The sequence below is a fragment of the Hyperolius riggenbachi genome, chromosome 6 (genome assembly GCF_040937935.1).
Source record: "Hyperolius riggenbachi isolate aHypRig1 chromosome 6, aHypRig1.pri, whole genome shotgun sequence".
Classification (NCBI taxonomy): Eukaryota; Metazoa; Chordata; class Amphibia; order Anura; family Hyperoliidae; genus Hyperolius; species Hyperolius riggenbachi.
Window position 1 is genome coordinate 320,322,272 of NC_090651.1, and position 15,968 is coordinate 320,338,239.

The window sequence follows — 15,968 nt, forward strand, 5'->3', positions numbered from 1 at the left end:
GATCTGCATTATTTACCTTCCTCGGCTCCAGCGCAGACGCAGTAGCGGCTCCCTAATGGGCTAAGGTGGAAATAGCCGATCCCAATCGGGTCCGCTCTACTGCGCAGACGACTAGAGCGGACCAGAATGGCATTGGCCATTTCCACCTGATCCCGAGCGCTGCTACTGCACCTGCGCTGGAGCCGGAAAGGTATATATTTACATGCTCGCCGTTCTGAGGGGCCCAGCAAGACCGCTGTGGGACAGAGGAGGACGGGGGAAGCTTCAATAGGATCCAGTGGCTTCCCCCGCCCAAGGTAAGTACCCCCCAGGGGCACTTTTTTCTGTTACAGGTTTTCTTTAATACAGTCTGCACAGTGCATATTTCTAACTGAACTCTGGGTTTTCTCTATAGCCTGTATTATTGCTTGTGCTCAATTCACTGTGTTCTTTTAGTCCATAGGGAAAATGCCAGCAGCTAAAAATACATTAGGAAAAACGGAGAAAAGGGAACAGGGACCGGGGCAAGGCAGACTGGCTGCTATTAATATCACAGCACCAGAATGCCTAATTGTTCTTTCAAATAATGCTGAAAAGCTCTAAAATTAGGTGGGCAGCACAAGACGGATGGGAGGGCCGCTAACTCCCCTGCTGAACGGGAGCCACTACTGCTGGTGTCAGCCAATGAGCAGCTCTGTCTCCGCTGCGTCTCCCCCATTATCTGGGACACCCTCAATACCTGTAGTAGTAAGCCCATTAATCACCAGGAAGTCACCCCGCTGTACGTGTCAGCTGAGCCGCCGGAGACCGCTGCTGAATTAGCATACATGTCATCAGCGCTGGAAACAGCAGCCGTGTGACAGAGCAGAGGAAGAAAGGAGAACTGGAGTCATCCAAATTAGCAAAAGACAAAAATAAAACTTGCTGTTACTACAGGATGACAAGGGAGCCTTACTGGGTGCATTACATAGAGTGTGCATTGTCTAACACTTAAAGAGAACCTGAGGCGGATGTATTCAATCTTAATAGGACCCAGAAGCATGTCATGTGCACAATGACATGCCTCAGTGTCTCTATTGCCGCGCTAGTCCCTCCTGAAAATATCGCCAGGCTAGCAACAATCTGCTTGTCGCTAGCCTGCTTTGTTTACCTTGCAGCTGTCAATAACTTTTTCTAGCATCGCCTCCTCCATAGCTTAGCTCCCACCACCGCTCTCCACCTCGCTAGCTTCCTCCAATCGGAAGCTAAGCCGCAACCCAGGAAGTACTCCAGGCTCGCAGCTTAGCTTCTTATTGGAGGAAGATAGCAAGGTGGAGAGCGATTGAAAGATTGATCGAATGGCCATGTTGCGGTACAGATTCCGATAAAATCATACTATAGGATCCAAAGGTCGATCAGCGCGTAAAATCAAATAATGTATGGGCACACTAGAGCGTTTTGCCGCGATCTCTGCAAAATGCTCAAATGCTATGTTCTCCCCAGAATTTTTTGCCAGCCGGGTGGCATGAAATAGTAGCCGGGTGGCATGAAATAGTAGCCGGGTGGGGCGAGATGAAAATGCAGGGCAACTCTGCTTACAGCATAGGAGGAGGTGAAGAGGTGAGCCGATGACAGCCGGGTGGTCACCAAATCTAGCCGGGTGGAGCACCCAGCTAAAAGAGCCCGGGGAGAACATAACGCTTTTGAAAGCGCTAGTGTAATAAAACCCTATGGGCCTGTTCTTACTTGCGCGATTTGCGCTAATCACTACAAATCGCCCAAAATTGCAAAACGCAAATGAGTCACCTGCACCATTTTCAGGCGATTTCCCAGCGATCGCGTTTCAGTGCTATAGAAGCGCTAAATGAGATCACGGGAAAATTGCTGTAGTGTCCAGTGATTTTTCCATGTGAAATCATGGGAAAAAATCACTCCCGCAAAACTCGCCGGCGTTTTGCGCTTCTAAGTGTGAATGAGCCCTAAGGCTCGGTTTACAGTGGTCAGTTGCATAGAGCATGCATTTTAATGAGTGTGAACTGCAATGGAGACTGGCCATAGACTCATACAAAGCCTGTATGGAGCGAGTTAGAATAATGCCATCAGTTACACCGCAGTACTGTGAACAGGCCCATAGACTTGTATGGACAGCCGTGGACAGGCCCATAGACTTGTATGGACAGCCGTGGACAGGCCCATAGACTTGTATGGACAGCCGTGGACAGGCCCATAGACTTGTATGGACAGCCGTGGACAGGCCCATAGACTTGTATGGACAGCCGTGGACAGGCCCATAGACTTGTATGGACAGCCGTGGACAGGCCCATAGACTTGTATGGACAGCCGTGGACAGGCCCATAGACTTGTATGGACAGCCGTGGACAGGCCCATAGACTTGTATGGACAGCCGTGGACAGGCCCATAGACTTGTATGGACAGCCGTGGACAGGCCCATAGACTTGTATGGACAGCCGTGGACAGGCCCATAGACTTGTATGGACAGCCGTGGACAGGCCCATAGACTTGTATAGACAGCCGTGGACAGGCCCATAGACTTGTATAGACAGCCGTGGACAGGCCCATAGACTTGTATAGACAGCCGTGGACAGGCCCATAGACTTGTATAGACAGCCGTGGACAGGCCCATAGACTTGTATAGACAGCCGTGGACAGGCCCATAGACTTGTATAGACAGCCGTGGACAGGCCCATAGACTTGTATAGACAGCCGTGGACAGGCCCATAGACTTGTATAGACAGCCGTGGACAGGCCCATAGACTTGTATAGACAGCCGTGGACAGGCCCATAGACTTGTATAGACAGCCGTGGACAGGCCCATAGACTTGTATAGACAGCCGTGGACAGGCCCATAGACTTGTATAGACAGCCGTGGACAGGCCCATAGACTTGTATAGACAGCCGTGGACAGGCCCATAGACTTGTATAGACAGCCGTGGACAGGCCCATAGACTTGTATAGACAGCCGTGGACAGGCCCATAGACTTGTATAGACAGCCGTGGACAGGCCCATAGACTTGTATAGACAGCCGTGGACAGGCCCATAGACTTGTATAGACAGCCGTGGACAGGCCCATAGACTTGTATAGACAGCCGTGGACAGGCCCATAGACTTGTATAGACAGCCGTGGACAGGCCCATAGACTTGTATAGACAGCCGTGGACAGGCCCATAGACTTGTATAGACAGCCGTGGACAGGCCCATAGACTTGTATAGACAGCCGTGGACAGGCCCATAGACTTGTATAGACAGCCGTGGACAGGCCCATAGACTTGTATAGACAGCCGTGGACAGGCCCATAGACTTGTATAGACAGCCGTGGACAGGCCCATAGACTTGTTTGGGCAGTCGTGGACAGGCCCATAGACTTGTATGGACAGCCGTGGACAGGCCCATAGACTTGTATGGACAGCCGTGGACAGGCCCATAGACTTGTATGGACAGCCGTGGACAGGCCCATAGACTTGTATGGACAGCCGTGGACAGGCCCATAGACTTGTATGGACAGCCGTGGACAGGCCCATAGACTTGTATGGACAGCCGTGGACAGGCCCATAGACTTGTATAGACAGCCGTGGACAGGCCCATAGACTTGTTTGGGCAGTGGGTTAGCATGCAGAATTACTCTGCAATGCAACTGACCAATGTGAACAGAGCCTAAAGGTTCCCACTGATAATACAATCTTTTTTTGTCCAATCTTACTAAATCTGTGAAGTAGAAAGGTAACCCAGCGAATACACTTTGAATGAATACTTTAGGAAGTCCCTCATATTACAGATGTGGTATGATTGTACAATCAACATTGGATCATTAGTGGGCACCTTCAGGGCCAACAGACTGATAATAAAGGACGGAAAATAAGATGTTAATAGTTCTGGCATGCATGCAATTTTAATGCAAACGGCATCCTGCTTGCAATTGGGCCAATCAAAAAACTGACCAGAAGTGCATTCACTTGGCCCTGTCCAATCTGCATACAATTTGCATGCAAGCATCTCACTAACCATCTTTACTGATACTATTTTGAACAGGTTATTTAGGTAAGCTCTTATACTACATGAAAGTGGTAAGATTGTTCAATCGAGATTGTATGCATCTGATGAAGGGTGTTAGGGCGGAAAAGTTATGGCTGTCTGCGCTATGTAATCTGCTGCAGTACCAATAAATGGATTTATATGGCTGAGATCTGGCCTCCGGTCTTCTATTCCAATCGAGACCGTATGGCCAGCTTACAGGTTAGTACACAATGACAGACCTGCAGCCAACCTTGTAGACTATCGATTGGGAAATTTTTGGAACAATCTGTAATCAGTGAGGCAAGAATGGCTCATCAAGTGATCTGTACAATAGTTCTTCTGTCTAATGTTTCCTTCCCATGCAAGTTCCTGTGGGTTTCTGGTCCTGACATACATAATCACCTGATCAAGCAGCTGTACATTGCCTTATAATGTACACATCACGCTACAAAAAACAACATTTGCAGTGGCATGCAATGTAACCAGGCAAATAATTAACTGACCAATATGCACCTTCACTAAAGGACACCTGAAAGGAGATAAATATGGAGGCTGCCTTATTTCCTTTTTAGCAATACCAGTTGCCTGGCTAGCCTCTTGATCTTCTGCCTGTAATACTTTTAGCCATAGCCCCTGAACAAGCATGCAGCAGATTGGACGTTTCTGACAAGATCATCCGCATGCTTGTTTCTGGTGCGATTCAGACATTACTGCAGCCAAATAGGTCAGCAGTGCTGCCAGGCAACTGGTATTGTTTAAAAGGAAACAAACATGGCAGCCTCTGTATTCTCACTTCAGTTGTCCTTTAACTAACTTTGAGCATCTTTGAGCATGCCAAAGTGGGCAATTCTAGCAACACCGGATGTTCTGTGTTGTAACAATGTCATTTGTTATGATGCATCGCAACTGGCGCGGTGTGGACTGTTCACAGACTTTCAATTGCAGCACATTACAGTGTCAGTTACATACATGGATCAGTGAAAGTACTATGACTGTTGTTCAGAGCGGAATGCATGTCATCCACCCCCCCCCCCCCATGAGGAAATATTCATGCCTGTAGGGCGATCATTGCAGATGTCACTCAAAACAATCACCAAGTATTATAAAAACAATAAATAAAGTTATTATTCCTGGTGGTAATTACATACAACTATAGTAGGGATTACATTGTGATCCCGTTTGAGGGACAGTTAGTGACAGGGCTATATATACTCTGTACAGCGCTACAGACGATGTAGGCGGTATATAAATACTATATAATAATAATAATAGTATTTAGAAGCAGTAGAGTACTGCACTGTATTAGCTATCTGTAAAAGCAAGAATTTTTGAATGGTTGATAGTAGGGATGATCATAGATATGCACATTTTTCCGAGTTGATGCTAATTTTTATGCAAATATATGCAGCTTGAAAATGGACCAATCAATTTAAACCTGGGTTTAAATTGATTGGTCCGTTTTCAAACTGCACACATTTGCATAAAAAAAATGGCATCTCATTGATCATCCCTAGTTGATAGTACTTATTGGCTAACTTAGAAGAAAAGGAGTAAGCTTATGGAGTCTGAAGAAGGCTTATTAGCCGAATGCTTATTCCTTTTCTTCTAAGTTAAGGTACCCATACACTACGTCGATTTTCTGCCGATATACAGCAGATTCGATCACTGTGATCGAATCTGCTGTGAAATTAACGCAAATGTTGACCGATTTCCATCCAAAATAGTTTGATTCAGTCGATCTGTGCAGGTGGAAAATTTCACTTGAGCGCTGGCAGGTCAGGAGCCCGACGTTAGTGGCGTTCGATTCGGTGATGACCGACAGCAATAATCTCACCTGTCCCGCTGGCGCGAGTCCCCAGGTCCGTGCTGCGCCCTCTACTGTTTGAGCTTCCACTTGTCACAGGCCGGGACAGGAAGTGAAGAGGAGATGGAGAAGGAGGCCAGCCGGAGAAAGGGACAGCACAGACTCGGAGACTCGCGCCAGCGGATAGGTAATATCATTGCGGCTGGCCGGGGGAGACCAAATGGGGGTGGTGAGCAGGCGGCAGCTCCATAGGTTGTGAATCCATTTCATGCTGAAATCAATTCAAAATCTGTGTGCAGTGTATGGGCAGCCATTAGATCCCTCTCTGATCAGATTTGATCAGAGAGGGATCTATCTGTTGGTCAATCTGGCGGCAATCGACCAGTGTATGGCAGCCTTTAGCCAATAAATGTTATCATCCAGATTCAAAAGTTCTTGATAATCTGTAAGGACATAAATTACTCTGTAAAAGGTGGCACTAGTTTACCTTAGGGTACCCAACAGGTAACCTCACAGTTCTCCAATCACAGTGCCCACTTACAGCACAGAGCGTTGTGATTGGCCAAATAGTGTGAGCAAAGGGTACTTATCCGTTAGCCGGGCGCATCCGGCAGGTGGCGCTAATTACTATTCCCCCTCCAGGCCGACATGGATAGTAGGGAAAGATGTAACGCTGGTGGAGTTTTGTCGCCACCTAGAGGATGCGCCCGGCTAACAGATAAGTACCGAGCATAGTTTATTACAACGTATTGGAAACCTCGCAATCAAGTTCGCTCAATTTCCCTATGTGGTTGTGGCGCTAGTCTACTTTAGGGAACCCAGCAGGAAACTTCATAGGTAACAGCTGTCCAATCACAGCACCCTCTACAGCACAAAGAGTTGTGATTGGCTAATAGTGTGGGCATAATTTACTACAACCTATTGAAAAACTAGCAGTTCGAGAGGGTGCTGTCCACCTAATCATGTTACCTAAATCTCCCTATGAGGTTTCCTGCTGGTTCCCCTAAAGTAGACTAGCACTGAGGTTTCCACCTGGGTCTCCTAAAGTACACTAGCATCTATGGGTAAAGCCATGTGACCATCAGCACTGGACAAAAACTGCTATCATGCCTAGGGCCCATTTCATCTTTCTGGCCTAACATCAAATGCATAATAATGAAACAGTATTCTTCCAATATAATAATAATAATAATAATAATAGAGAGGTGAGCTGAGGTTTTATTCTGAACTAGTGTTTCACTTTAACAAAATACATTTCTAACAGCAGTAGGTTATTGGATAAGGATCTGGCCACTCTGATTGCAGCCCTGCCCCAGATCTCTGAGTGGCGATACACTTAATACAAAGCTGTAAGCCCTGTCCAACTAAACTGATCCTGTTTATGTGAGGATTTGCCAACTTCCTCTCTCTGCTTTTATGCACAGAGGCAGCTATACACTAAAAAGTGTGCATCCCCATAAACAGAACAGCCTATGCAAATCACAGCAGCCACAGTCACCAATGCAAGTGTCACTCCAGGCAGAAAACACTGCATTACCATCTCTACTCCATGCAATGCAATCCCACCCTATAGTTAGGCTGAAAACAAGACAAGGCTTCCCCCTGATGCACAGACAGATCCCTCCTCTCTCTCTCTCTCTCACCTCCTTGTTGTACTCAGTCAGAGCTTTCTGCACCAGCTCCTGCTCCCCAGTCTCCAGCTTGTCTAGGATGGCATCCAGTTCCATGGCTGGCAGAGAGGTGAGGTGCCCAGTCTGCTTGCGCTGTGTAGCAGGAAGTGGGGCAAGCAGCGCTGCTCTTCCTCCTGGCTCTGCCCTGGCAGGGTGACGTCAGCGAGGGGCGGGGCTAACGGCATATCACACCTCGCACAACGTGTCTGGATGGGGATGCTGCACGGAGAGGATGATGATTCTTTTACAAGTGCTCATTTAAATGGATGATGCAAATCCATAGCTGTCAGTGTCATGCAATGCTATAAGCCTGCTGCTGGTGATTGAGGGCAGCCAGGTTTCTGCTGGTGTTTGCGTGCACTGCTGATGCTTAACTTGCGGTTACTATTATTTATTACAGTATATTTAAGAAAAATATTATTTTTTTTAAATTTTCAGTTTAGTTAAATGCATGGATCAGCCAAAACCTAAAATCGAAATCGCTGAAGCCAGCAATTTTCAATTTTTTGCACAATTTCTCTTTCTCCTCCCGGCGCTTACCTGCGCGCTTCGATTTTGTGTACATCGCTTTTCAAAGCGCTTTTGCAGAGCTATTTCTTTATTCACTTCCTGACCCAAGTCAGGAAATGAACTCTGACCCGGAAAATAATAAATACAATGTATTCTTAAAAGCACGAACGCAATCGCAGCACAAAGCGATTTTAATAGTGTTTTGCATTTTTCCTATACCTGCCATTGTAGCAAAATCGCCCTAAAAATGGTACAGGCAGCGCTTTGCTGAGCGGATCGGAAACGAACCGCTCAGATGTGAACACTCTCATAGGGAATCATTGCACAAGCGCTTTAAAAAAAACACAAAACGCCCTAGGTGTGAACAAGCCCTAACCGAGTGGAAAAAAAAAGTTTCACTTACTTGGGGCTTCCACCAGCCCCCTGCAGACGTCCTCTGAAAGATCCTCCGGTCTCCCGCAGCCAGCCACTTTCATTTTAACGCGGACCTCGATCGTGCTCCCATCGCTGTGGCCGTCCTGTGCATGTGCGGTGTGTCTGCAAATGCGCAGTACGGCGACTGGGACGCGCGCAGGCTGGCTGCGGGGGACCAGAGGATCGTTCAGAGATGGCACGGGCACAGGACATCTCCAGGGGGCTGATGGAAGCCCCAGGTAAGTAAAACTTATTTTTTTTTTTACCACTCGGTTAAGGTTCACTTTAAGTGAAAAGTGCAGCCGTAAAGAAATGTAACGCAAATACAGATAGTAAGTGCATCGTATGTTATCAATCTGATGCGTTTAGTCAAAGGGAACACAAATGCATGATGCAATGGACAGACCACAAATGTGAAGTCTGAGCAGCAACACTGCAAATTGTATATGATGGAAGCCCATCCCCACGCAAGAAAAACACTCACCTTCTCTGTGGAAATTCTGCGCCGCTGTTCACACTCTTCCAGGAGACCAGGAAACATAGGGCTTCCTGCTAGTTTGCAAAAGAAGGCATAGGAATCCTCCAGCTACAGAGAAAATTCTCATTGGTTCACCTGGGCCATTGTGAATCAACACTAGTTAGTGAGTTAAAATACATGAATAAAAACTCATGAATGGGCTTGTGAGTTGAGCATTTCCATGAGTTTAAACTCCCCATAAGTTGAAATACACTGCCCAGCAACTCACTGCTGAGGTGTAAATGATAAAAATGAAAGTCTATGGACCTTCATGCTCCCATGAAAAATGCACAGTATGTGCAGTGCGTCAAAAGTTCTCACTGCAACTCACATAGTGTGAATGAGCCCTAAGTAAGATTCACATGTAACAGGAAGTTGGGTAAACTCCAGCCCCCCCATAGCCCACGAGGTCCTCCGACGTGGTTCTCTAAGACTGAACTACGCATGCGCAGGACTCTTACGCCTGCCGGTGTGATGATGCGAGCCAATGGTCGCGCACGCGCGACTTACCAAAGCCGGGACCAGGACCACGGACCGGGGGCTGGAGGGAGCCCCAGGTAAGTCCAAATTTCATTTTTATGCAGTGTTCAGGGTGCGTTTAAAGCACACCTGGGAAAAAATAAGTTTAATTTTACTCACTTGGGGTTTCTTCCAGCATCCCATTACTATCTGGTGAGACAAGGTGGTAAACGGTTCATATCATTCACCACATCTAACAAGTGTATGGCCACCATAACATATCTGTAAGCTTTATATTTTTAAACGTTTTAAACTGAACCTAATGACAGGAGAGTCAGTCATTTGTATGTCAGATTTTCCAGAAGACCAGTGTCTCGCATTATGTGCTAAATGCAGAAAGCACAAATTTTCAGCCCGCTCTTGTCCTCCTCCTCACCTGCCCAGCTGGTTGTTTCCTCTCAGAGTATTTGGGCCGTAGCTGTCAGCACTGGGTTCCTCACATTTCATTTGTTCTAAATGTAAACTTCCTATTTTGCAAACGGCTGGACAGGTTGTAGTGCCAAAACCACAGCAATAATAGCTGAGTGGGTGGCACATGTTTTGTCTGCACCCTGATTGTGCCCTCTGTCTGCCTTTGTGCTGAGATACCGCCTGGCGCTCAGGCGCCTGCTGCTTTCCAGGTTATTTGAAAAACTGAATTTCCCTTGAATCAGTAAGAAACGTGAGCATTGCCAAAACTCATTATTATCCACAGGAAAAACTCTCTTTCCATGAATAAATAATGATGCTCTCACGCTTGCATTTCCTGTTTTGTGCCTAGGCTTGAGAGCAGGTCACATGATGAAGGATGGGCAAAGCAGGAGCAAAGTCAATGTTTCTACTTCATGAAGGCTGATCTCAAGGTTGTGACGTATGCGCACTCACCCACCAATTCCTGTTCCCTTTGCTGCAGTTTACCATAAAGCCTCAGACCCTGAGGGAATCCTGAAGACAGTCAGAACTGCAGGCAAAGTAACCTTTTGGATTGGTTGGTGAGTCCACACACAGTCCAATTTCGATTGAATATACAATCGATACAATCTGTGCTCTCATATAGAGGCCAGGTCGCTGCCACCAATCCGCAATAAAAGCGTGCGAATGCGCTAATTCTAACTCTAGCTAAATCCTGTAGGAAAAAGGGTTAATTTGACAACCTTTCTAGAGATAGCAAAACTAACAATATTTAATATCAAAACAGTTATGGTAACATGTCTCTCTTTGAAGATGTGAATTCTTTTGGCAGAGATTTGTTTCAGAACAGCACTTAGACGAACGATTTTTTAATTGTTTATTTAAAGAAATAATGCAGAACAAAATATAGCAATAGAAACAAATTGATACAGAAATAATAAGGGTTCAATATGAAAATAATAGCTGATTACAGTCTGAGCAGTTTTTCAAGTTACCGTGTCCTTTGCGGCAAGTCCCACAGAAGATATGTAGTACAATTCTGGAAAGTTCTGTGGAATGGGTATAAATCCTTTTATCATCCAGCCCAAATCCGTGATGGTACAGGATGGCTGGGGTCTCTCTCTCCAGGCTGAGTGTCAGTCGGTTTTATCCCTTTCTCTGCCAGAGGGTGTGGATGGTAACAAAAGAGGTTACTCCACCCTTAACAATCTGACCTCAGGCTGCTGAAGTCCGCCCCTATTGTCTGAGGGACAGAATTGGCAGTTTCTCCAAGTATGCCATAACTCAGCGGATATCTGACATATATAAAACCCAACATTTTACATTCTGTCATCATGCGCTGAACCAATCGATATCAAACTCACTTGGAGTGCCACCTTCCCTGCCTATGTAATCGATATCTCAGGCTGGGAGATGACTAGGTTATCGATTAACGTCTCAGAAGGTGTGCTGCGCTGGTCGCATGGCGCACTGTGAGTTGTGGACCGCTGGGTCCAAACGGTTCCGCAATATCCATCGAATTATGGACTACTATGAAATGAGATATCAAAAGCTCATTAAGCCAGGGACATGTCTCTGGGTATTCTCAGGACAGGCAGGAATGTGGTGCTTAATTACTTTATGAGGGTATCTGTTCCTCTCCTTATCTTTAAACTAGGATGGGAGAAACTTCCTGGAGAATCCTTATTGCCCCCCTTATAGATAACCTTTTTTCTGTGTGGATGGTCTGGTTTTAGGGTAAATGGCTTCTTTCAGTAAGTACAAACAAACACTCCCTCACATCCCCCAGGGCAGGGGTGGTGAGATGGAAGAGCACTGAGTTTCTAAAAACCAGGCATATGAATTAAAGGGGCTCTCCAGATCATAGTTTGGGCGCATTTACATGCGCTTGCCGCAATGGCATTCGCAAAATCGTGACAAAGGTTCAAACATTTTTCAAAATCTGTAGAGCTCGTTGTTTAGCTGGCATCGCCTCACTTTAAATACACCTGGTCCGGGGTTCCTTCACCAGCCACTTCTGGTTCCTGGTCCGAGGTCCGTATACTAGCCACTTCCAGTCAGAACCTGGTCCAGGGACCCTACACCACCCACTTCCGGCTTCCCCTACATCAGCCACTTCCAGCACCTGGTCTGGTCACATGATGAAGGATGGGCAAGGCAGGAACAAAGTCAATGTTTCTACTTCAATAAAGCCGATCTTAAAGAGAATCTGTATTGTTAAAATCGCACAAAAGTAAACATACCAGTGCGTTAGGGGACATCTCCTATTACCCTCTGTCACAATTTCGCCGCTCCCCGCTGCATTAAAAGTGGTTAACCACTTCACCACTGAGGGGTTTTACCCCCTGACCACCAGAGCAATTTTCACCTTTCAGCGCTCCTTCCATTCATTCGTCTATAACTTTATCATTACTTATCGCAATGACATGAACTATATCTTGTTTTTTCCGCCACCAATTAGGCTTTCTTTAGGTGGGACATTATGCCAAGAATTATTTTTTTCTAAATGTGTTTTAATGGGAAAATAGGAAAAATGTGGGGAAAAAAAAATTATTTTTCAGTTTTCGGCCATTATAGTTTTTAAATAATGCATGCTACTGTAATTAAAACCCATGAAATTTATGTGCCCTTTTGTCCCGGTTATAAAACCGTTTAAATTATGTCCCTATCACAATGTTTGGCGCCAATATTTCATTTGGAAATAAAGGTGCATTTTTTTCAGTTTTGCGTCCATCCCTAATTACAAGCCCATAGTTTATAAAGTAACAGTGTTATACCCTCTTGACTTAAATATTTAAAAAGTTCAGTCCCTAAGGTAACTAATTATGTATTTTTTTTAATTGTAAATTTTTGATTTTTTTTTTAATTACAAAAAAAAAAAAATGGGGAGTGTGGGAGGTAATGAGTTAATTTTGTGTGTAAAAGTCATTTATTTGTATGTGAAAAATGTGTAGGGTGTAGTTTACTATTTGGCCACAAGATGGCCACAGTAACTTTTTGCTTTATTGCGACCTCCAAGCCTCCTTCCGGAAGCTTGGAGGAAGAATAAGGAGGCTGGACACGTGAGTTTCTTCTCACAATGATCGCGCTGCCCATAGGAGAGCAGCGGGTCATTGTGGGGCTTAGATCAACGAACGGGAATGGATTTTCCCGTTCATTGATCTCCGGGCGAGCGGGCGGCGGCGGTTTTACTAGCGGCGGGCGGCGTGTTTACGAGCGGGAGCGCGGACAGCGTCGGGAACGCGGAAAGTACGTGTTTCTCCGTCCCTGGTTTTTAAAGGATGGAAAAAGGGGCGGAGAAATACGTACGCGCGGGGGTAAAGTGGTTAAAAACAGTTTTAAAAAGTTTGTTTATAAACAAACAAAATGGCCACCAAAACAGGAAGTAGGTTGATGTACAGTATGTCCACACATACAAAATACATCCATACACAAGCAGGCTGTATACACCCTTCCTTTTGAATCTCAAGAGATCATTTGTGTGTTTCTTTCCCCCTGCGGCTATCTTCCACTGAAGTGTCAGGCTTTTTCTTTCTGCAGAGTGCAGACAGCTCTGCCTGTATGTAATTCCTCAGTATGTGAAAGCCCAGCCAGCTCAGAGGAGGATTTATCCAGCTTGTAAAAGATAATAGAACAGAGAGAAGCTGCCCTAATCTAAATAATACACAGGCAGTGTGCATAGAGGGGCCTGGAAGGGGGAGTTCATAGCAGAACCACAACACTGAAGAACTTGGCAGCCTTCCAGACACAGGCCGACAAGTCTGACAGGGGAAACATACATTGATTTATTACAGAGACTGTGATAGTAGAAAGTGCTGCAGTAAGCCAGAACACATTAGAATAGCTTTTGGAACTTGTAGGATGATAAAAAACAGGATGCAATTTTTGTTACGGAGTCTCTTTAAGGTACAAATGTTTTTTCAAAATCTGTGTACAGAGCTCCTTGTTTAGCTGACATCACATCACTTTTAATACACCTGGTCCAGGGTCCATACACCAGTTACTTCCTCCACCTGGTTAGGAACCCCTACACCAGCCTCATCTTACACCTGGTCCGGGGTCACTTCATCAGCCACCTTCTGCATCAGGGCAGCAGAGGCGTATCTAGAGGGATGCAGGCATGAGTGCCATGCCTGCCCCTCTGCTGCAACACCATGCCTGTCCCTGTGCTGCACCGCCCTGTGCTGCTCCCCCAAGCCTGCTCCTATGCTGCGCCCCATGCCTGCCCCTGTGCTGCAACACCATGCCTGTCCCTGTGCTGTTCCCCCAAGCCTGCCCCTTTGCTGCGCCACCATGCCTGCTCCTGTGTTGCGCCACCATGCCTGCTCCTGTGCTGCGCCACCATGCCTGTCCCTGTGCTGTTCCCCCAAGCCTGCCTCTTTGCTGCGCCACCATGCCTGCTCCTGTGCTGCGCCACCATGACTGCCCCCACGCCTCTCCCTCACTCAAACCTCAGCTCAGATTAATTCTGTTATCTAGGGAACATGGCTACTTATCAAAGTTAACATACCTTAATAAGAGTAGCATAGCGAGCGATACGAACCCGCAGGGGCTCAGGGCAGGATAAGTGGAGTTCTCGTCATTGCCAATTAGCAGGCATAAGTTTGCTATGCTACTCTGATAAAGCGTGTTAACTTTGATAAGGCGTGCTATTTGTCTTAGTGAATCAAGCCCATTGCCTGCAGCATTTTCTGAGCGATTAGCTTTTTAATGTTAAGTATAGGAGCGCTGGTAAATCGCTCTGGAAGCGCTAGCCTGTTCACAATCAATAGAGTTTTTCCAGTGATTTTACCAATCAAACCTTGCAGTTTACCCACAAAACACCTCTTTTTCCTGTGCAGATGTCATTTCCTGTTTATGGAAGACTTAGACACAGCTTATTGAACTAGAAATCGCAAAACGCTAATCCCTGAACAAAATGCTTTCTGTACAGTGGAAAATCGCTGGAAAATCTATAAGAAAAAACGCTGAAAAAATCCAGAAAATCGCTCAGCGATTGTGTTTAGCAGGTGAATGAGCCCTAACTGACGGGAGAGGAAGTCTAGGGGACACTATGTGGGTAGAAGCGAGAGTTCAGGTGAAGGACAGCTTGAGGGAAAAAGTTGTTCTTGTGCCTGGTGGAGATGGTGCTGAAGCAGCGGCCTGAAGAAAGCCGATTGAAGTGTGGCCAGGGTGTGATGGATCGTTCGTTATGTTGTTTGCCCTGGACCATAGTCTGGAGGTGTGCAAGAAGTCATGTGGTGGCAGAGGTGAAACTATGATTCTCTCTGCAGAGTTGATAACTCTTTGGAGTTTGAGCCTGTCGCTTGTTGTTGCACTTGCATACCACACGATAATCAAGGTGCAGAGGATAGACTTGATGGTGGCAGTATAGAAGCAAGTCATCAGTTTCTGCAGAATTCCAAACTTCCTGAGCTATCTCAGGAAGAACAATCTTTGCTGCACTTTCTTTTGAGTTTTGTTGGTGTTATCCTCCCACTTCAAGTCATTGGTGATGGTTGTGCTCAGGACTGTACACTGGACACCCTGGAGACCTCAGTGCCCTCAATGGAGACTGGAGTGTGAGAGGGCGCCTTCTAAAGTCAACAACCAATTCATCTGTTTTTTCTGCATTCAGTACCAGCTTGTGTTCCTTGCACCATTCACAAATCCGCTCAATATTGTTTCCGTTGGCTTGCTTGCTATCTCTACTAATGAGGCCGTACATAAATCTGCACCACCAATAAAGATGTAAGCTTTATTGAACAACAAGAAACCATAAAACCATTTAAACCACTGAAAAAGACCTTATAAGACACATGATGTCATAATAATCAGCACCTAACGTCTGAATAATAAGTGGTACCTGAGTTGCAAATACACTTAACCTGGGGTTCAAATAGGAGCCCCAAGTATAAAATGGAGAAACGGGTCATATACAATGATGATGCCTGGTAGTAATAAAGTGCGAGTGCTCAAAAAGAGAAGGGATGAAAGTGACCCAAGATGGCGTTTCATCATGAAATGGATGACGAAACGCCATCCGGGCCTGAGGCTTTTCTGGGGTTGGTCTTCGGGGGGTGCTTCAGGACGTCGGCCTCCAGGTGCACTACTGGCGTGGAGGGGGCATGGGCAGGTTAGGTGGATGGGGTAGTCTGTGGTTTGGTTGCCTTG

The 15,968-nt window shown here is 46.1% G+C and overlaps 1 protein-coding gene across 2 annotated transcripts in view; it reads right to left on the reverse strand.

Annotated features, from left to right (window-relative positions):
* Positions 1–7,624, reverse strand: part of RIC8A (RIC8 guanine nucleotide exchange factor A) — a 69,769-nt gene extending 62,145 nt beyond the window's left edge. The window contains exon 1 of one of the 2 annotated variants that reach the window (XM_068241380.1): positions 7,439–7,624. In XM_068241380.1, the coding sequence (XP_068097481.1) occupies positions 7,439–7,522 (84 nt within the window). In that variant the 5' untranslated portion in view covers positions 7,523–7,624. The remainder of the gene's footprint in view (positions 1–7,438) is intronic. The other variant, XM_068241381.1, reaches the window with a different exon arrangement.
* Positions 7,625–15,968: the final 8,344 nt, after the last annotated feature.